The sequence below is a fragment of the Pseudorasbora parva genome, chromosome 13 (assembly GCF_024679245.1).
Source record: "Pseudorasbora parva isolate DD20220531a chromosome 13, ASM2467924v1, whole genome shotgun sequence".
NCBI lineage: Eukaryota > Metazoa > Chordata > Actinopteri > Cypriniformes > Gobionidae > Pseudorasbora > Pseudorasbora parva.
Window position 1 is genome coordinate 40762975 of NC_090184.1, and position 22194 is coordinate 40785168.

General features: G+C 36.1%; 1 protein-coding gene across 1 annotated transcript in view; it reads left to right on the forward strand.

Moving 5' to 3' along the window:
• dock5 (dedicator of cytokinesis 5) overlaps positions 1 to 12418 on the forward strand; it is an 88307-nt gene extending 75889 nt beyond the window's left edge. Inside the window, exons 45-51 of the mRNA XM_067414430.1 lie at positions 251 to 334; positions 3274 to 3411; positions 6049 to 6215; positions 8499 to 8643; positions 9283 to 9433; positions 10409 to 10530; positions 11710 to 12418. Coding sequence (XP_067270531.1) covers positions 251 to 334; positions 3274 to 3411; positions 6049 to 6215; positions 8499 to 8643; positions 9283 to 9433; positions 10409 to 10530; positions 11710 to 11811 — 909 coding nt within the window. The 3' untranslated portion in view covers positions 11812 to 12418. The remainder of the gene's footprint in view (positions 1 to 250; positions 335 to 3273; positions 3412 to 6048; positions 6216 to 8498; positions 8644 to 9282; positions 9434 to 10408; positions 10531 to 11709) is intronic.
• Positions 12419 to 22194: the final 9776 nt, after the last annotated feature.

Below are 22194 nucleotides of genomic sequence, written 5' to 3' on the forward strand. Positions count from 1 at the left end.
GTCTTCTTCTTGTCCTGCACCTGAGCCCAATAAAAGTTTGGGATGTGTATTTTTGAATCTATTAATTTTTAACCAAAAGAAATCAAGCCAACACCCTGATAATACTCAGCTGCATCAGTCAGATGTGCTCAAGAGTTGTTCTGAACCTTTTCTCCTGGCTAGATATGAAAAATTGATGTGTGTCTCGATGCGTTTGGTCTGCTGGAGCACTGGCTGATCATAATTGAAATTTTTTGTTTCACACCCTTAGGCGTTTTTCACAGAGGCCTACATGAAGAAAAACCCAGACCACCTGGAACGCATTGAAGTCTTAAAACACCTGATCGCATTGCAGGTGAGACTTTTGCAGATCTGTATCGTGTTTAATCATTCACACAATGCTCAGATCATTCACATAGGAGTGGGAGATATGACCATATACCATGCTCTGTATATCACAGTAGATTCATTAAAGGGGAGGTGAAACACTCTTTTCAGTCAATCTCATGTCAATCTTGAGTACCTATAGAGTAGTATTGCATCCTTCATATCTCCGAAAAGTCTTTAGTTTTATTATATTTATAAAAGAAATATGGGCTGTACCGAGTCTTTCTGGAAAAAAAACGAGCGACTGGAGGCGTATCGAGTGGGCGAAACTAAAGAATGACGAGCGCACACAAAGAGGTGACGTCCTCAAGCGTGGAGAAGAAAACGCTACCCTAAATAAACCATGGCTATCAATCAGATTCAACTAATACAGATATGATCCAGAATCATTCGGAGGCTGAAATAAATTGAACAGGAGAAACAGCAGCAGCAGGACGTCCGTCTCTGTGGTATGTACTGTAGTGGCCTGTCAACATTTGTGTGTGTTTACTCGCAGTTTATGAGGACATGATTCGGTTTATGGACTATTGTATGCGACTAAACATTAGCCGTAGCAAGCAAAATGGTTTTGCACGTCAGACTAGTGTAACGTTATACATAGAACAACAATGGAGTAACCGTTAGTGCATTTGAATGACGAAGCACGCTTTGTGAGAACGCTAGGTTTATGTTTGGGTGGTTTTACAATAAACAAATTGATACCTATATTGGTCAGCTAAACAAATGTATTTAAACACACACTATAGATCGCATGCTCCACTGATAAATTCACTAACGTTATACACGATCGTGTTGTTTACTGATGTTTACTTACGTGACGATAGCCAACAACAGACATTTGAAGCAGTTTTACTCACCGCCTGCTTCCAAAGCAGGACCGAACCTTTATCGCTGGGACCGCTCCGTCAAAAACACACTTCTTTGGTAACTGTTGATTTCGTGATGTCTTGTGACAGCAGTGACTGTGGAGATCCACTTTTGCGACGCGACTGAAGCGTGATGTTGTGACGTTTCCCATAATTTCTGCATTCAAATCGGTTCAAATGCAGCGCTGCGATCCCGGAATGCTGTGCTGAAGCGTTGAAGTCACTTGATGTAACCTATAGGAATAAAGTGGAGCGCGGCGCGACAGAAGTGTTGCATGGACGAGTGAATCTGCACCTTGAGAGCAGTGTTTATGGGCGTGCATTTGCTCTTTCGCCTCAGTCACGCGCGTGCGCACCCTACCGGGAGAAGAGCCCGTACGGCCCATACAAGGACCTTCCGCTCTGTCGACGTCAAGCCGACCCATACTCGAAAAAAACTCTCCGAAACTTGTGAGAAACCAGAAGGAGTATTTTTGACACAGAAATACTCCATCAAACGTCCAACTTTTTGAAACTTTGTCTATGTTTAGGATGGGAATCCAAGTCTTTAACAGTGTAAAAAGCATTTCACCCCCCTTTAAAAAAAGGCTTATACTGTACTGTTCAAAAGTAAAAAAAAATTCTAATGCTTAGGTTTAGGGTAAGGTGATACTTAAGCTTATTATAAATATACATAAGTTATATTACCTAAATGTTACATTAATGTTCGTATGTGTTTTTTTCATGTTTTTGGAAGAATTCTCATATTTTCACCAACGCCATAAAAAACATTTATTTGTTTAAAATACAGTAAAACATTTGTGCTACTTAATATTTGTGTGGAAACTGTGATCATTTGATGAATAGAAAGTTCAAAACAACAGCATTTATTTTGAAATGCAAATCTTTTGTAATATTATAAAAAAATGTTTACTGTCATTTTGGATCAATTTAAAGGGACAGTTCACCCAAAAATGAAAATTAGCCAATGATTTACTCACCCTTAAGTCATCCTAGGTGTATGACATTCTTCTTTCAGATGAATACAATCAGAGTTAAATAAAAAAGTCCTTGCTAATCCAAACTTTATAATAGCAGTAATTTTTGCTCTGTTTTTGAAGTCCATAAAAAATGCATCAAATAATGTGCTCCACACGGCTTCGGGGGGTTAATAAAGGCCTTATGAAGCGAAGCAATGTGTTTCTGTAAGAAAAATATCCATATTTAAAACTTTATAAAGTAAAGCTAAGGCTGATTGCCTTCTGTGTTCAATTTCTGGAAAAGGTGTTGAAAGTGCTTCTGCAGTTCAAAATGCTTACGCTACCAGTAACGCTTGTCAGATGTAGCGTAAGCATCTTGAACTGGGAGAAGGCACTTTCAACACTTTTCCACTGGAACACAGGAACTGTAACTTTACGTTATAAAGCTTTTAATATGGATATTTTTCTTACACAAACGCATTGATTCGCTACAGAAGGCCTTTATTAACCCCCCAAAGCTGTGTGGAGCACGTTATTTGACGGACAGATGCATTTTTTATGGACTTTAAACACAGAGCAACAATACTGCTATTACAAAGCTTGGATTAGCCAGGAATGTTTTAATATAACTCCTATTTTATTTGTCTGAAAAAATTTAACTAATCATTTCTTAAAATAAAAAAAATCCCATTGAGCCAAAACTTTTGAATGCTATGCTAAGGTACATTTAATAACCACATGATAATATATATTTAAATATTTTGGATAATCAAATGGATTAAATTACTTTAACGAAGGTAATCTTATTTTATTTGTTTCTTTGTGTCTGAGATGCAAACCAAAAGATTATTCAAAATAACTTATTTTTAAATCTAAATCTACATTTCTGTTAGATTTGAAACCATCTATATGGTAATGCAAAGTTGACAATTTACGTTTAACAGATTATATCTGCAAATTTGTGTTGCACAATCTTGACACATTTGTGCTGTTGCACTGTATGTTTTGTAGTGAAATCAGATACTGAAATACAGTGTTCAATTTTTAGTGTTGAAAATGCTTTAATATCTGTTCCATCTCAGGTCCCATTGCTTGATGAGGGGATTCGGATCCATGGAGAGAAATCCACAGAGCAGCTCAAACCCCTCCATAACAGAATCGTCACCTGCTTCCAGGACCTGCGTGTGAAAGTGGAGAAACTCTATGGTGTCATTACTTTAGTGAGTCTGATGAATATGAGCCAGATCGAGAGTTTGCTGTTTCTGGGTTGGAAATAATTCCTACTGGATATTGTCTAACGATTACTTTGAAGGAGTTTTGAAATCAGCAAAGACAACAAGGTTCATTTTTGTCGGACAGTAGGATGCACTAGAGAAGACAATCTGCTTTGAAATGTCTTTGCATGCCAGGTTTTTACTATATTTGCAGGTTTATTTGGTCCCCACAAACATAGTAATATCTGCACTTTCTAGACTCTTTAAAATATTGTTTTCTTTTTGTACACTTCAAGGTTGATCCCGAAAAAGAAAAAAAAATAGCTTAAAGGTGAAGTATATCATTGTTCTGATGTTAAAATTCCTTTTGCCATCCAAATTACCTAAAATTAAGCAATTCTTATTAGATGACACATAACTCGTCCCTTATCTTTTTCCTTAAATACATGAATTATAGGATGATTCTCTCACTCTCATTCACACTCAAATCATGTGATGATTTGTGCAGAAGCATGCTATTACTGTACCTTAGTCATTCTATGACTATTGCCCAATAAAATCCTAATTACTTCTTACTAATAGTTAGTAAGGGAGTTGTTAAGTTTAGGTATTGGGTAGGATTACAGGGATAGTTCACCCAAAAATGAAAATTAGCCCATGATTTACTCACCTTCTCCACATATCATATATTCGTCTTTCAGACTAATACAATCAGAGTTGTATTAAAAAAGCTAATCCATTATAAAGCTAATCCAAGCTTTATAATGCCAGTCATTGTTGATCTGTTTTTGAAGTCCATAAAAATGCCTCTGTCCATCAAATAGCGTGCTCCACACAGCTCTGGGGGTTTAATAAAGAACTTCTGAAGCAAATCTGTTTATGTGTGTGAAAAATATCCATATTTAAAACTTTTTTAATTAAAGTTCCTGCTGATCGCCTCCCATGGAAAAGTGTTGAAAGTGCCTTCTCGTAGTTCAAGATGTGTACATGACGTCTGACAAGCGTTACTGTAAGCCTTTGAATTGCAGAGGACCTTTCAACACTTTTTCCATAAACTGAATGTGGAAGGCGATTGGCCGAAACGTTACTTTATAAAGATTTAAAAATGGATATTTTTTTACACATACGCATAACTTCTAAATACATTTATTAACCTCCCGGAGCTGTGTGGAGCACATTGTTTGATGGACAGAGGCATTTTAATGGAACAATCCCTGCCATTATAAAGCGTGGATTAGCCAGGAATTTTTTTATATTACTAAAATTTTATTCGTCTGAAAGAAGACTGTCATGTACACCTAGGATGACTTGAGGGTGAGTAAATCATTGGCTAATTTTCCTTTTTAGGTGAACTATCCCTTTAAGGAACGTACAATATGCAGATTATGTGCTTTATAAGTACTAATAAACAGCCAATAACCTAGTAATATGCATGTTAATAAACAACTAGCTAATAGTGAGAATTAGACCCTAAACTTAAGTGTTCCTATAAAATCTTACTGGGTGGGAAGAAATGACATCCTTCACATTTAATGAGGTGACTTACATTTGCTAACGGATATCTCCATTGATAGATCATTTACATGCATCAAAGGTAAAAAAACTATTTAATTTTCTCATAATATACATTGCACATCTCTCTAAATCCCTCCTTTCCACGAGCTACTCTGCTCTGATTGGCCAGAATGCCCAGTCTGTTGTGTTTTGTCTGCCACATACAGTACAGCGTCTACTTTTTAAATACAAGTAAGATAAAACATACCGTACATACACAGTTACACATGTGCGTGCAAACACACAAAACCTGCAGTACATACACAGACTACCATCAACCAACCAATTGCACACTGCCCTTCGTACTACACACTGTAGCAGGGCTTGGGGGAAAAGGAGAGCAAACACGCAAGTTGTTCAACTCAGTGGGTGTGATTATTTCTTGTGCAACAGTGATGATGAAAGAAGGGTTGGTGCTTTTGTGCTTCTGTTGTGTGAGTCTTGTAGAAAGTGAAGTGAAGATGTTAAATTTCAGCCAGACAGCAGGGAGTTAGCTTGACCAGTGGAGAGTTCTCCTAAAACTTCCAGGTTCCTTCTCATTAATCACTCTCTGTAAGAGAAAAGGCAAACAGATGTGAGTGTGTGTCTGGGAGATCGAGCTTGAGTGGGACTTTCCTCAGTGATAGGTACATTATGAGATGCTCAGTTTGAGGTACATTGAGATGCACCATCAGCGTTAAGTGTACGTCCATCAACAAGCCAATGTGTGTGTTTCTAATTTATTGCGGTGCACAAGTGGGAACTGTATCAGTAACAGTGCATACGTTTGCTGAGCACTAACGTAAATGACTGATGTAACAAACGTTTGTAGAACTCCATCCGTTATCTTTACTCAAAGTAGTAAGAACGACAGACAATCTGCATTAATAGACTGTTTTATGTAATGGTGGCCCACAGCTGATGAGCAGAAGTATTTCAGTAAGACTAATAACGCGAGTTTGCCGGAGACTAACTGTATTACACACTGCTTGAAAGGGAATATTCATAATAGTGGCACTTTAAGAGTTAGGCTTCAGGTTAGTCTCATTTTATTGAGTTACTATAGAGGTCAGCGGGATTCAAGTCATGAGTTTGTATCTGTATTCCCAGCCCTCCTCTCTGACAGAAAAGAAGAAGAGTCGCGTCGGGTCGGTGGTGATGCCGTACATCATGTCCTCCACGCTCAGACGGATGTCCACCATCTCAAACGCCTCCTCCGGACACTCCAGCGGCTCAGGCTCCTCCGACGGAAACTCCTCCAGACCTGCATCCCAGGAGTCAGTATTCTCTCCTTCCTAGAAGTAATCTCCCTCATTTTCAGAGGCGCTCTGAGGGCTAATTTGTCGCAGGACAGAGTTCCTGTGGTCACGGAAAGGTCACGGAATGATTCAGTTTCTCATGTAATTACGCCTCTGCTAGTGGACAAACATGACATTAATCTGGTTTAACCTCCATGTTTAATTGGATCTTTTAAGTTCTGGATAAGTGGATTTTCATTAATCAAGTCTTTAATTACCATTAATTACCCAATAATTTAGATTAAAAAATAAATAAATCTAGGCTAAAATCCGGAAAAAATCTAATCCATCTGTCTTTTCACTGGTCAGCTTGCTTTCCACTCGAGTATTTGCAGATGAAATGATTCTAAATTAGTCATTCTTATCTGTTCTTCGTACTTGCCTGTAAATGTTTTCTTTCTGGAAAATCATTGCGGATGAATGATGCCTAGGCAGAAAGAACATGAAAAGTGCAGTTTCTGTTTTTCTTTCCCCTTACGTTATCCATAATTTGTTGTCATCCGATTAATTCGTATTCATTATTTTTTCTTGAGGGCCACTTATAATGCTAGTCAATGTGTTTTTTTGTGCCAAAGCAGTCAATAATTTAGTTTTTATGACAATTTTCCTTCACTCTTCATAGCTTGTTTTAGCTGTTGAAGCTTTCACATCAATTATTATGCATTTCGATCGCAAAGCAAAGACTGTTTCATATAGGTTGACTTTACATCTGACATTACAAGTTTTCTGTCCTAGATATATTTTTGCATGTTTTTTTTTGCATGAGAGGTTTATTTGTAATTTTATTTTATTTCTATTGGTTGGTATTGGCTGATTAGATATTTAATTGCATGTTTATTTCCCCTATTGTTACATTTAGATGATGATGACATAATGTTAACCTTTAAAAACACTTTTCACTAGTTTGTTACATCTGACAGTTACAGTGAATATCGTATATTATTCATAATTTACTTTATAATGTTGCTATGGCTTAATTAGCTTGCAGCATTTAAAACTGGCTTTTTAGTGAAATAGTATGTTCTATGGAACCCCACACATGGCGTGGACCCCCCAAAAAAAAAAAACATAAAAAATAAATAAATAAATAAATAAATATATATATATATATATATATATATATATATATATAATTTATTTATTTATTTTGTTATTATTACTATTAATAATTCATAATAATAATAATAATAATTTTTCATAACACTTTATTTCTGTGGTCTACTTTAGTCATTCTACTAACTACAAGTAGCTTTGCAACTACATGCCAACTAACTCTCTTTAGAGTATTGTTAGACTGAGGAGGAGGAGGAGATTCCCCCCTTCAATGTAAAGTGCTTTGAGTGCCTTGAAAAGCGCTATATATATGTAACAAATTGTTGTTATTATTATTATTATTATTAGACTGTACTAAACTGTTAGTAGACTGTTTCAGGTTAGCAGAATAAGTTGACATGAAGACATTGCAAAGTTACTAACACTGTGTATATATAACCAGTAAAATATCTGTTGGCAGACTATCAAAATAAAGTGTCAGCAAATATAAAGCAGACAGTCTACTAATACTCTAATGAGAGTTAGTTGACATGTTGCAAACTTACTTATAATTAGTAGAACATCTAAAGTGCACCATCGCAAATAAAGTGTTACATTTTTATTCCCTGCATGCCATGTACGGATATCTGTAATATTAATTTAATGTCAGTAATTTTAAATGGATATAAACAAAGTTTTAGAATAAACTTGCTCATGACAAAAGTGATGCGTTGAGAAGAGTTTGAAAAATGTGTTAAAATTTCAGAATTTAATGTTTGTACTGTTGAATTGTGACTTTTTCATGTTAGTCAGAAGCATAATATATTTTGTCTGAAAAACATCTTTGATTCACTGAACTTCCATAAATATCCATTTATACATGTTTTATCATTTATATTTCTGTTATTAGCAGATGTGCTTTTATTGAAATGCCAATGAAGTGCTCATATCATATAGAAGTAGCAATTACCAAGACAGGCAGCTGGGAGAATAAGACAAAGATCTGAAAAATGTACATTGAAGTTTTACATTAGGTTGCTATTTGGAGGTTTCTGCTTCTCCGCCATTCAACCCATGAGTGGCTTACTTGTAGTCAAATGTGTTTCTAGACCGGATTACTAAATGAAAACATAACCAGAATCCACAAATGCATAATACATGGCAACATTCTCTGAGGATTTGTACAGGTGCGCAAATATATTTCAATCTGATTGTCTCTCTCTCTCTCAGTTCGCTGCTCTCCCGCATGAGCAACAGCAGGGTTTCTGTTCTGTCCCGATCAGAGGAAGATAATCGGATAAGTAAGAAGAACAGGAAGGAATGGAGCATGAGCAAGTCTCAGGTCTTACTGGAGCGACCCGCTGACGCAGACGAGGTGCTGGGAGCTTTTGTATTAATTCTTCTGTTCATGGCTGTCAGTGAGCTGGGCCACATTTACTAACAGCTCGCACCAGCTCAAATCCTATTTTGGTGTTAAAAAACTACTGTCAGGATTTACTAAAGACAAATTAGCTCTGAAAGGCATGGACTGTTATCTTACTGCATATGCATTTGTAGGAGTTTCCCTTTCAGACGCAACATTTATAGGAGGATTTAAATGAATCATGCAAGGTGATTTGCTATGATTTGCGCTTGTCAATTTTCTGTAGTTTGTGCCATTTACTGACCAAATAAAGCACGTCTTAAACAAGATGCTAAACTTGGTTGATTGCATTGGTCATTATGTATATGATCCGGCTGCATCCGTGTTCTTTAATTCAAGTGTCATCAGTAGATCACGTGCAGAACTTTCCACTCCCATCAGTGCTTTTTTGCTAATTTGCAGTGTTTAGTAAATCCGGCCCTTGATGTGATGACTGATGTTAACATGATCACAATCTGTTTGACATTGATTTGTATCATTTCATAGTGAAATCAAATGATTGAGTGGGATAAACTGTAGAATAGTAGACTAATGTAATATTTGGTGATATGATTCATTTTATGAGCTGTCTCTGTGTCTGTGTGGTGGCAGATTCCTCCAGAGAAGCAGCCAAGGCCGAAAAGTCTGACGATAGGGGACCGGAGACTCACGCTGTCGCTGTTTCATGGAGAATCATCAAATTTGAGTTTACACAACCCACTCAGCCCTCTGCCTGCCACACCGCGCACACCTCGCAGCTCGAGTGAGTGAACACACACACACACACACACACACACACACACACACACACACACACACACACACACACACACACACACACACACACACACACACACACACACACACACACACACACACACACACACCTGACACTAGCGGAGATTGTAGGCTTTTATTTGATCTGTGTTTTTTTTTTTTTACCATGGTGCATAAATCTGAAAATAAATACACGTCAAGGCATTATGGTATTACTGTCTGCTAATATCTCTATACCATGGTGCCTCTAAAGTAATGTTAAAAAATAAGACTGCATTTATTTGTCAGAAATACAGTAAAAACTATAATGTTGTGAAATATTATTACAATTTAACTGTTTTCTATTATATATATATATATATATATATATATATATATATATATATATATATATATATATATATATATATATATATATATATATACATACATCTCCCCATCCATCATCCATTTATAATTTTGTTAATCATTTAGAATCATTTGCATCGTGTTACTGTACAACAATACTGAGGTGCAAATAGTATGTATCTGTCAAAACAAAGTATAAATTGCATGTATTTGCTATTTATATAGGTATAAATATAATCTAGTTGCTATTAACACAGTGTAAAAAGCAATTATTGCTAAGAAAATATTTACACTAGCTATTTACACTTGGCTTGTGCAAATAGCGATAGAGGCAATTGAAACCCTGTAAAAAGCAACTAGATTCTATTTACAGTGCCGCTACCTAATATTAAGTATAACTGAATTACACAAATGTAAATGTGATTTATATATCAATCAAAAAAATTTTTTTATTTATTTATTTTTTTTTTTATTTTAAACAAAATTCAAACAGGCATGTAAGGTAATTGATCTGTGAATACACAGATCAATCATCATGATCAAACACATGGATCCAGCACACAGCACATCTGTATAAACATGAATACATCTCACATTGATCACCTTCCCGTAGGTTACACGTGTCTCCCGAGTGAGAGTGACTTCAGTACATCTGACATCACAAACACCCCTCCACCAATGCCACCCAAGAAACACCCTCATGAGAGCGAGAGCATCTATAACTCTACTTCTGAGGTAAGACGTGGCATTATTACATTTCCTCACTTCTAAATATTCCACAGTCAACTGTTAGTGGTATTATAACAAAGTGGAATTATTTGGAAACAACAGCAACTCAGTCACAAAGGGGTAGACCACGTAAAATCACAGAGCAGGGTCAGCACATGGTGAGGGTCACAGTACGCAGAAGTCACCAACTTTGTCCAGAGTCAATAGCTACAGACCTCCACACTTTGTGTGGCCTTCAGATTAGTTGCCTGAAGAACGGTACTTGTATGACTGCATTGTGCCAAGTGTAAAGTTTCGTGGAGGAGGGATTATGGTGTGGGGTTGTTTTCCAGGAGTTGGGCTTGTCCCCTTAGTTCCAGTGAAAGGAACTCTTAATGCTTAAGCATAACAAGACATTTTGGACAATTTCAAGATTCCAACTTTGGGGATGGCCTCTTCCTCTTCCAACATGACTGCGCACCAGTGCACAAAGCAAGGTTTATAAAGACATGGATGAGTGAGTTAGTAAAGGAACTTGACTCACCTACACCTGAGAGTCCTGATCTCAACCCGATAGAACACTTTTGGGATGAATTAAGAGCAGAGACTGCGAGCCAGGCCTTCTCATCCAACATTAGTGCCTGACCTCACAGATGCTCTTCTAGAAGAATGGTCAAAAATGTAATTAAACTAAACCTTGTGGAAAACGTTCCCAGAAGAGTTGAAGCCGTTATAGCTGAAAGAGTGGTCCAACTCCATATTAAACCCTACAGATTAAGAATGGGATGTCATTAAAGTTCATGTGCATGTAAAGGCAGGCGTCACAAAACTTTGGCAATAAAATGGATTAAAAAAGTGTTCTCATCTCATGCAGCCAATGGACATGTGGTGAAGTTGTAGAAACTTTAAATACAAGAGGAGAGTTTAGGAGGCAAGTTTACAGCTGACATTTTTAAATTCTCTGGGGTTATTAATGCTTTATTTAACATCACAACTCGCATAATAAACAGTGAAATACATGGATGTTTACTTTGACGTCCAATTTTTTTTTTTTAAACACCTGGTCTTGTAAACACGGTTACTTGCATTGTTGAGTTATTTATCTGTATGTAAATCAGGTTCAATAATCTGAATTTTGATAATTATCATTAGCTATAAACATGCTAATTTTCATAATAAGCTTTTCCTCTTTTATTTCATCCATAGTTCATGCCTCCTTTGCCGATGAAAGCTGAAATCAAGCCTCCGCCGCCGCCACCCAAAACACGCAAGTCCATGTTTCCCACATATGAGAGCAATACGCAATAAAGACACTCCGGTTCTCCTGACGCCCACGGTACCGTGTCTCAAATTACTGCGATTCGACTTTTGGAGAAAAACTTCTGAACGGTACTTGCTCCCATTTTACGATATTCTGAGCTGAGAGATGTTTTTGTCATGGTCTGGAATCTTCTGATGATTTCTGATTTAAGGTTATCATTACCTTTTTTGTAGCAAAATAGCAGTTTCATCGTGATAAAATGCTATTTTTTTTTATTTGGAAATGAACCTCTAGTGTGTATTTATTCATCACTGCTGGACAGGAACGTGACCAAAGGTTGGTTTGTTTGTTGGATGTTCAAATCGACTTCACATCACTGGATTTATTAGTTTATTCTAGACCTGTAGCTGTGCCTTACACATAGAGATATTTAAAGTTATTGAAGTTTTTACTTCCTCGGTGCACATATTCACTTTGCACATTGCTCATAATTATGGAGTTGTGCGTTCATGCCATTTCAAGTTAAACTTCTTGAACCAATAAATAAGAAAAGACTGATTGTGCTACATTTGTATGAAAAACTCTGAACATTTAAGAGAGCCTACAAACTAAATTTGGTGGTAGAAAATGCAGTATAAATAATGCAAGTTTTATAAAATGTCTTGTCATGATCACAAAAAAGCAGATCAGTCATGAATTCAGGAATGCTTCCTAATATCTTGCATAGGTGCTTGGGACAGCCCTGGTTTGGAGCAACATATACTCCTCTATGAGCTAGGAAGGTTTGCGATCACTAAGTCAGATTTAAGGTTTTTTTTGTAAGGCATGTACCTTAAGTCAGAATATCACTTCCGTAGTATGTGCACTGTATTGGAAAGCTGTATTTGTATACTGTAACTTTTGCTCATGATGTTTTTTTAAATTTCTTTATTTGAAACAGATGTTTAGATGATTTTTATTTTGTGATTCAAAATGCATCTCTTCCATTTTCATAGAATGCAGCTGCAACTTTCGATGTGTAAATTATTAACTGTAAAGGTTTTTGCTTATACGTATGAACATCAGAATAGCAGGACCTTTTTTGTCTGCACAGTTAAAGTCCACTGGGTATAAACTACATGGCATTAATGTTGTTTGTAATGGTTCTTTATAGTAATGTAATTTGCATAAAACTTGCATAGTTTTGTATTTTAAGATTTTTTTTTCCCAAATGCGGAAATATGTAATTGATGTGCACATGGGAAATTCTCTTTCTGAATGAAACGTTTTGTACATTCGGTATTAATCCATGAAATTATCAGAACAAATATGTTAGAAAATCCAGGGAAACCAGAACAATATTTTTATAAAGGGATTTTAGGTGCAAATGTAGATTTTTTTCTTTTCTTGACAATATTATTTAAACTTGAAACTGTAATTTAAATTAGATTTGAATGAATGTTAGTTTTTTTTTTCATTTTCATTTGTTTCATTCTGAACGGAAAATACACTGGGATGCCGGCCTGGATCATTTCAACATTCAAACACTTTTCAGTTTAGTAACTGCATGTGTTTTTAAGGTAAATTATTTATATTTTTGCAGTCAAACTATCGTTTTGCCACCTGCAACCAATCAGAAACTGTTATTTGAGATTTTTTGCACTCCAGTTTGAATAAAAGTGCCAAAAAAAACCTTGAATCAGTGTTTACTATTTTTTTCACTAATGTAGTTTAGTTTAATACATTTAGGTTAAAACACCCTTTAGTCTAAATAAATCTTTATTTTATTTCTTTTTAAACTTGCCAGTTTGAGATTCTCTGAAACTTGTTTTATTTAAATTTAAAAATGTAAGAAATCTTTTTATATTTGTTGGTGTAATCAAATTTTCATGTTTTTCAAATAATCACGTTGAAAATTAGTTTTCTTATCTTTCAATAGGCATATAAAATACAAATTCCTATTAAAAACGTAGTTGTCCTTGTCCACACTTACTTCTAATCCTTGATTTATACAAGAAACAACACAAAAAAAATCAGTATTCAGAATCAACTTAAAGGTGCAGTGTGTAATATTTATGAGGATCTATTGACAGAAATGCAATATGATATACATAACTTTGTTTTGAGTGGTGTATAAAGACCTTACATAATGAGCCGTTATGTTTGTATTACCTTAGAATGAGCTATTTCTATCTACACACACCGCGGGTCCACTTACAGTGAAGTCGCCATTTTGCACCGCCATGTTTCTACAGTAGCCCTAAACGGACAAACTTCTCTACAGACCAAAAAAAAGGCCGCCCATTGCTTCAGGTGTGTGTGTGTCTGTGTCTGTGTGTGTGTCTGTGTGTTTCACTTTTTATAACCCATTATTGACAACAATATTTATATATATTTCTTTAAATGAGCACACTGCAATGCACTTGTGAAGGCAAGAATGTGATTAAACACAGCGGTGAGTGTCAAATACGTAATGGTCCACTGTATCCTTTTGCTTGAATAAAAAGTCCCAAATATTTTTATTTACATTGTCAAATTCTTCTCAAGTCACCAGAGCCCTGTCCAGAAGGTAATGACTGCTTCTCTAGTGAGTTTAAGGTGCCCCAGGATGACATTATACACAAGACATCTGTTCTCTCTTAGCGGCCAGAAATGGAGGTTGTGAGTGTGAGTGGACGCAGCGGCAGATCAAAGCACCTCTCCGTCCCTCAGGCTGGAGATTACAGGGGGAATCATCTCGCCTGGGAAGAAGGTATCACTCTTTTTTTTTTTTTTTTTTTTTAAAGGATACTTCTCTCTGTTGTGCTGCATGATACAAGACACACAAAGTCAAGTATCCTCTAGACAGGCAAATCGTGTGGCTTTTATTTCAAATTTTTTATTTCATTTTGTTGAATATGATTTTCTGATGTTCGTTTTTGATGCCAGAATAAATCTTAAATACGTGCTGTGCACTTCTGGATGAATGCTTGTTACTCGATTCTTGAACGCCATAGTCTCTGTATAAGCCTGTAAAATGATTGACTGCTAAATAGCCTTTAATCTTACATTCCACTGATGGATGTCTCCATGGTAACACCACTTTAAATCAGCCTTCAGAACAGGAGATCCTTGGTTTTTCAATCTGAGAAAACGGAGATAATAACCTTTATATATTTATATCATTAGCTTAAAGGTATAGTTCACCCAAAATTCTGTTATTAATTCCTCACCCTCATGTCGTTTCAAACCTGTAAGACATTCGTTCATCTTTGGAACACAAATGAAGATATTTTTGATGAAGTTTGAGAGCTCTCTGACCCCTCCATTAACAGCAATTTAATGAACACTTTCAAGGCCCAGAACAGTAGTGAAAAAACATAGTTAAAATCATCCATGTGACTCCAGTGGTTAAGTAAGGGATAATGTCCGCTTCGCGTCGGGGTCCTGATCACTCTGTCGGGGTTTATTCTGCGGTAACAACCGGCTGGGTGTACATTATCCCGCTTATTACACGGCTACTAGTCTCAAATAAATAATTATTAGACACAAAATATTGTCTTGAGATTAAATATTTTATTAGCTCTTATGCAAAGCTTCCGCGAAGAAAAACAGTGCTTTAAGCCTTTATCTATTGCTGAAGATTTGCCATATGCCCTTGCTAAATGTTGAAAATAAATGCTGAAAGGGTTAGTTCACCCAAAAATGAAACCAAGCCTATGATTTACTCACCCTCAAGTTATCGTAGGTGTATATGACATTCCTCTTTCAGACAAATACAATCTGAGTTATATTTAAAAAGTCCAGGCTAACGTTAATCCAAGCAGTTGTTGTAGTGGTGTCTGAAGTCCATAAAAAATGCAGCTGTCTGTCAAATAACGTGCTCCACACGACACCGATGGGTTAATAGAGTCTTCTGATTCGAATCGATGCGTTTGTGTAAGAAAAAGATCTATATTAAAAACATTATAAAGGACACCTGCCTTGAAGTCTTCCATTGTAACCCACGGCTGCTTAAGCCACAAGATGGCACCAGCGTTAAGCATAGAAGTAGTACCGGTCAAGTTAACTCGTAGTACCCGTATGAGCGGGTGTTATCTGGAAATAACGTACCGCTGGAATGCGCGATTGACCAATCAGAATCAAGTATTTCACAGCGCCGTGTAATAAACCTTTGTGGTATGAAGCCACAAGAATGCTTTTTGTGTGCAAAAAAACTAACAAAATAAGCAAAAATAATTCTGTGATAATCATCATAGTGGGACACGGATGATTTTAAATTTTTACTGCCTTTGTCCTATAGATCATTTATAGACCCTTTTTTACCTGTTTTTCAGAGAAGTCGTCGCCATAACTAGGTCAACTTTTATAGCGTTGAATGAGAGAATACATTGAATATATTTTTGGGTTCCCCATTTGCTTAAATAGCAAATGAAAAATGCCACGATAATGATTTCACAACTTTCAAAAAGAGCAAATATAACGGCAGTGAAAAGAGAAAACGATTTTTCCCAACATTCTCATAGACACTGAATTAGAAACAGTAGTTCAAGTGTTAGCTCACCTAAAAATTAATATTCTGTCAATAATTCCTTACCCTAATGTTGTTCGACACCCATAAAACATCTGTTCGTCTTCAGAACACAAATGAAGATATTAGTGTTGAAATCCGATGGCTCAGAAAGGCCTTCATTGACACCAATGTCATTTCCTCTCTCAAGACCCATAAAGGCACTAAAGACGTTACAAAGCCCATCTCACTAATGTGGTCCTAATCATTTTATAAAGCAACGAGAATAGTTATTGTGCGCAAAAAAAACCGAAATAACGACTTATATAGTGATGGGCGATTTCAAAATAAAGTTTCGAAAGTTATGAGTCAGCGTATCGATTCATGAATTGATACACTGATTCATAACTGTTCGAAACTTCTCGTCACTTCATAAAATTATCGTAGAACCACATTAGTGAGATGGGCTTTGTAACGTCTTTAGTGCCTTTATGGGTCTTGAGAGAGGAAATGACATTGGTGTCAATGAAGGCCTTTCTGAGCCATCGGATTTCAACAAAAATATCTTCATCTGTTCGATGAAGTGTCGAACGACGGATGAAGTATCGAACGACATTAGGGTAAGTAATTATTGACAGGATTTTCATTTTCAGAACTGACAGGACTAACCCTTTCAGTAATTTTTTTTGTAATTTGGTGCAAAAGGTACATAATACAAAGTATTAGAATTATAAATGTACATAGTACACATAGTACAAGGATTGCAGGATTTACAATATTGATGACAGTTCAAACGCATCATCACGGTCTGTGAAAAGGCTCTATTTAGTGTTTGCTATTGAATCCGACTGCGGGCGGAGGCTGCCATTGTTTTTATTGTTGCTAGAAATGACCGGAAGTTCTGATTCCCTGCTCCGTTCCCGAAGCAGGAAGTGTGACATTGGCCTATTGGCCTGGCTCCGGCCTCCTACATACTTCTGCTCAATTTTCATATTCCTTCAGTACTCCGTCTGGGATTGCGGTATATTCTCTGGTTTTCTCCGGTCATATTTGAACCGGTCCAGTCATTGAAACAGAGGGAGTGGCTGAGAGCGCTGACGTTGATGATGTGCAATAGTTTGGTCATGAGTCACGACCAAACGTTAGCGATTGGTTATGGCAGATCCAGAGCGGCTCTGGGAAGAGCAAATAGTTTTAATCTTCAACAGAGTACCGGCCTTCAAGGAAGTTAACGCTTGTCAATGGAGAGTGGCCAGTCTCTCTGTACAAATGAAATGTACGAGAGTCTGGTAGGACCAGGCAAATGCCTATGTAGCTTTCTTTAAAAAATTGTTGCCATGGTAACATTCCTAGACAGTTAAATTCAGTTAATTGCATCAGCTAAAGTTAGTTCAACACAGAAGAAAGCAGCCCTTCATCTTATGATCCTCAGTAGAAAGCAAGTTCATGATTCATTTGTATTCAGTGTATTATATTAAAGCTGTGCATTGCAGAATTTTAGACATTTAAGAACTATATACAATTAATTTATATTAGTGTTTTGTTGTTGGAGATAACTAACGTTAAGCAGCTCCATTATTTACATCTCCTTTCTGTAGTTTCACTCCGTTTCAACATCGTGGTGTGAAATAAAGCAGCATTCTCCCACAAGCCTACGAGTTGAAGGAGTTTATCTATCTGTCTAACTTTGGGAAGAGAGTGAGTGTGAGGGCAGAATAACTTTATGGACCTTGAAAGTGTTAATTAAATTGCCGTGTATGGAGGGGTCAGAGAGCTCTCAGATTTCATCAGAAATATCTTCATCTGTGTTCTGAAGATGAACGAAGGTCTTACGGGTTTGGAACGACATGAGGGCGAGGAATTAATGACAGAGTTTTCATTTTGTGGGAGAACTAACCCTTTAATAATGTCTGTCTTCTATAAGACCTAAAATGTTTAACAGATGCTGGATGTTTAGAAGCATGTTCACGTTGGACAAAATTATAACAAATTATAACATTCATTCAAATGTGGTCCCTCAGGTAATGTCGTATGGCCAGTAATGTCAATGACGAGAGGTGGAATTGGCCCAGACTCCATAATTATTATTAATAAAAAAAGAAAAAAGAAATTAATACTTTTATTCAGCAAGGATGCATTAAATTTAATCAAAAGTGACATTAAAGACAAATGCTGCTCTTTCTATTAATCAAAGAATCCTTAAGAAAAATATGGTTTTCATAATTGATAGTAAGAATTGTTTTCTTTTTGAGCTCCGAACCAGCATATTAGAATGATCTCTGAAGGATCATTTAAGATTCAGTCCATCACAAATTACATTTTAAAATATATTAAAATGGAAAACTTTGTATAAGTGCAATAAAATACCACAAAATTGCTATTTTTACTATAATTGGATTAAATACATCCAAAAATATTCTATATTTATGATAGATAGAATGTATTCAATTTAGTATTACTTGTTTTAGTATTTAAACACTTGCGCCACACTTAAAATGTTTAAATGTCAAAGCATTAGTGGTAAGTGGCATTTAGTTTAAAGAAAAATAGCACCTTTAAAGAAAAACATTCCACCAAAAATGCATTGATATTTTGTTATATGACATTCAATGACATTGACATTCAGACTTTGTCTGTTGTTTTGTATTTACTCTTTTATAGTCATTCTTTTCTGCACATCAGATATAAAACTGATTGTTTTTTATTTAATTTTTTGGTGTGTGTGTGTGTGCGTACGTGAGTGCATCCAGTACTTCAAATGCTGGCTTTGCTTGGCAGAAATTAGTGTAATTATGAACCCACAATTTATTCCATGAGGTCTTTTTAATAGTAATAATGCAAATACAACCCACAGTCTCGGTCAACAAGTCTAGAAAATAGCATGGATGTTTCTGTGCTGTAATGAGCTTCATGAATCAGTCTGTCTAACTATTGTAACTGCTGTGATGCTTTTTTTTTTAACAGAAAAAAAAGGAAGAAATGTTCAGTGAAATGCTATACACTTTGAAAGAAGACGTTGCAGCATGCTTCAGTCCACAAAAGAGTTTCTTTACACAAAAGGCAAAGGAATGAATGTTTTTATACTTTATTCATGTCAACCTTTGACAAGTTGTGTTAACATGAATCTCCAAGGACTAGTAGAGCAGAAGGATTGTGCAAACTTTCGTGGCAACACAATGTATACAAAAATATCTCATGCTGCTCAGACCTCAAAGAATGTGAGCTATAAAATCGCACATCTCAGGTGACTAAGTTCTTAAAATAGCAAAAAGCTACACGAGGTTCTATAACATTTCTAAATGCTCTTTCACACCAGGAATGATCGCTATAGAGAAAATTATTACAATATCCACATCAGAGGACCATATACTGTGCTGTTTATTCTAAGCTCGCTAAAGTTTTGTCGTTTTCCGCTTTAAATGCTCGTGCTCGTGAAGCAGGATTCTGATTGGCTGTCAATGTTTCTCTTGAGGTATGGATTCTGCTATTCTTTAATATATAGAATAGGGATGCAACAAAACAGATAGTCCACGGTTCAATACAAACCTCGGTTTTTAACCACGGTTTTCGGTTCGGTTTTTTGCTATTCTATTCTTATGCGACAGGAACAGAAAGAGGAGATGTTTATAATGCAATACTCTTTCTTTATTTTACTTAAAAGACTTGAAAAACCTTACTTAAACTTAAAACTTAACTTAAAAAATCCCTTGTACACATTCCTAGTGTATTGTATAATATAAAATAAATAAATATATAAAGATTTACATTGACAACTCAGAGATGTACAGTACATTTACGTTTACATTTATGCATTTGACAGATGCTTTTATCCAAAGCGACTTACATTGCATTCAAGGTACACATTTTACATTTTTGTCAATTCTTGCTCTCCCTGGGAATCGAACCCATGACCTTGGCATTGCTAGAGCCATGCTCTACTGTTTGAGCCATAGGAAACGAGTTAAAAACTACTGTATTAAAGTTTTTTTTTTTAAATATTTTTTATTCAAGAGCAGTGAAGGGTTTTCTCTCTTTTGTTGTTTTATTAAAGGGTCAGTTCACCCAAAAATGAAATTAATGTCATTAATGACTCCCCCTAATGTCGTTCCACACCCGTAAGACCTCCATTCATCTTCAGGACACAGTTTAAGATGTTATTTTTAGTCTGAGAGCATATCGAAGTGTATGCACACTATACTGTCCATGTCCAGAAAGGGAATAAACACATCATCAGAGTAGTCCATATGAGACATCAGTGGGCTAATTAGAATCTCTTGAAGCATCGAAAATACATTTTGGTCCAAAAATAACAAAAGCTACGACTTTATTCAGCATTGTCTTCTCTTCTAGTTTGTTTTCAAACCTCAAATAAAGATTTAAACGGTCATGAATCAGTGGATTGATTCATGATTCGGGTTGCCAATGTCACGAGATTTCAGCAGTTTGGCAGTTTGACATGCGATCCGAATCATGAATCAATCCGCTGATTCATTACCATTTGAATCTTTTTTCTATGGATTGAAAACAAACCAGGAAGAGAAGATAATGCTGAATGAAGTCGTAGATTTAGTTATTTTTGGACTAAAATGTATTTTCGATGCTTCAAGAGATTCTAATTAACCCACTGATGTCACATATGGACTACTTTAATGATGTGTTTATTCCCTTTCTGGACATGGACAGTATGTCAATGTTTTTGTCGTTAAAAAGTGTTTCCAAAGGTATTGTTTGTGATGTTATCGCTATAGTCGTGGTGTTGACTGTTATTCCTTTATATTTAGAACAATTTTTAGAACTATCTTTATCACAATCGTTAATGTTACTTTTTATCTCAAAGTTCTGACTATTTATATTGCAATTGCGAGTAATAAACTCAGAATTGTAAAATATAAACTTGTAATTCTGTGAAAATAGCAGAATTAATATATAAAGTCAGAATTGTGTGATAGTCGCATTTGCAATATTTTTCTCAAAATTGTGTTTAATCTTGCAATTCTGACTATAACATGCAGTTGCTAGATATAAAGTCAGAGATGCGAGATATAAGCTCGCAATTTCAAGAAATTCTGACTTTATAACTTGCAAAGACACGTTTATATGATTATATTAGTAATTAGTATATTAGATAAACTCACAATTGTGAGAGAAAAACTTGTAATTATATTTTAAAATATTATATTCTGTGGCGGAAACAAGTTTCCATAGGAATCGGTCGTGATTAGCTAGTTGATTTCTTCAATAATGCATTGTACTATGGCGGTTCAGCGTTGGTGTACGGGAAACACACACATGGTTAGCTATTCTAAGCATGCTGCAGTTTTGTATGTCCCTTTTTACAAAATTTAATATAAAAAAGAGTGTCTCTGAAGTTTCAGATCAAAATTCCTGACAGATCATTTAATATACCATTTTGAAAATGCCAATTTTGGGGTTTGAGAAAATGAGCTGTTTTCTGTGTCTCCTTTAAATGCAAATGAGCTGCTGGCCCAAGAGGGCAGAGCCTTCACGTGAATGAAAACTGAAACATGATATCTGTTTGTTTTGATGGTCATCTCTATCATAGACATGCTCGTGACATTGCAGTTCTTCATCATCACAGAGAGCTGGATGGCAGCGCGTCTGTAAGTAGGCTATTAAACTTGTCTAGTTCTCTTTCATGTGTTATTGCCATTAAATTGTCAAAGGCACACAAGGTTATGCCAGAAACACACAAAGTTCACATGAAAACAGTTGGTTAGTCTGTGCACTTATGCAGCAATACAGAAATCCTGTGTGGTGTGTATATTAGATCTGTGTAATGTTACTAAAGTGAAAGGTTCATGTAGGTTGTCTACAAACCGGAAGGTTGGTGGTTCGATCCCCGGTTCCACCTGACCAAGTGTCGAGGTGTCCATGAGCAAGACACCTAACCCCAAACCGCTCCCGACGAGCTGGATGGCGCCTTGCATGGCAGACACCGCCG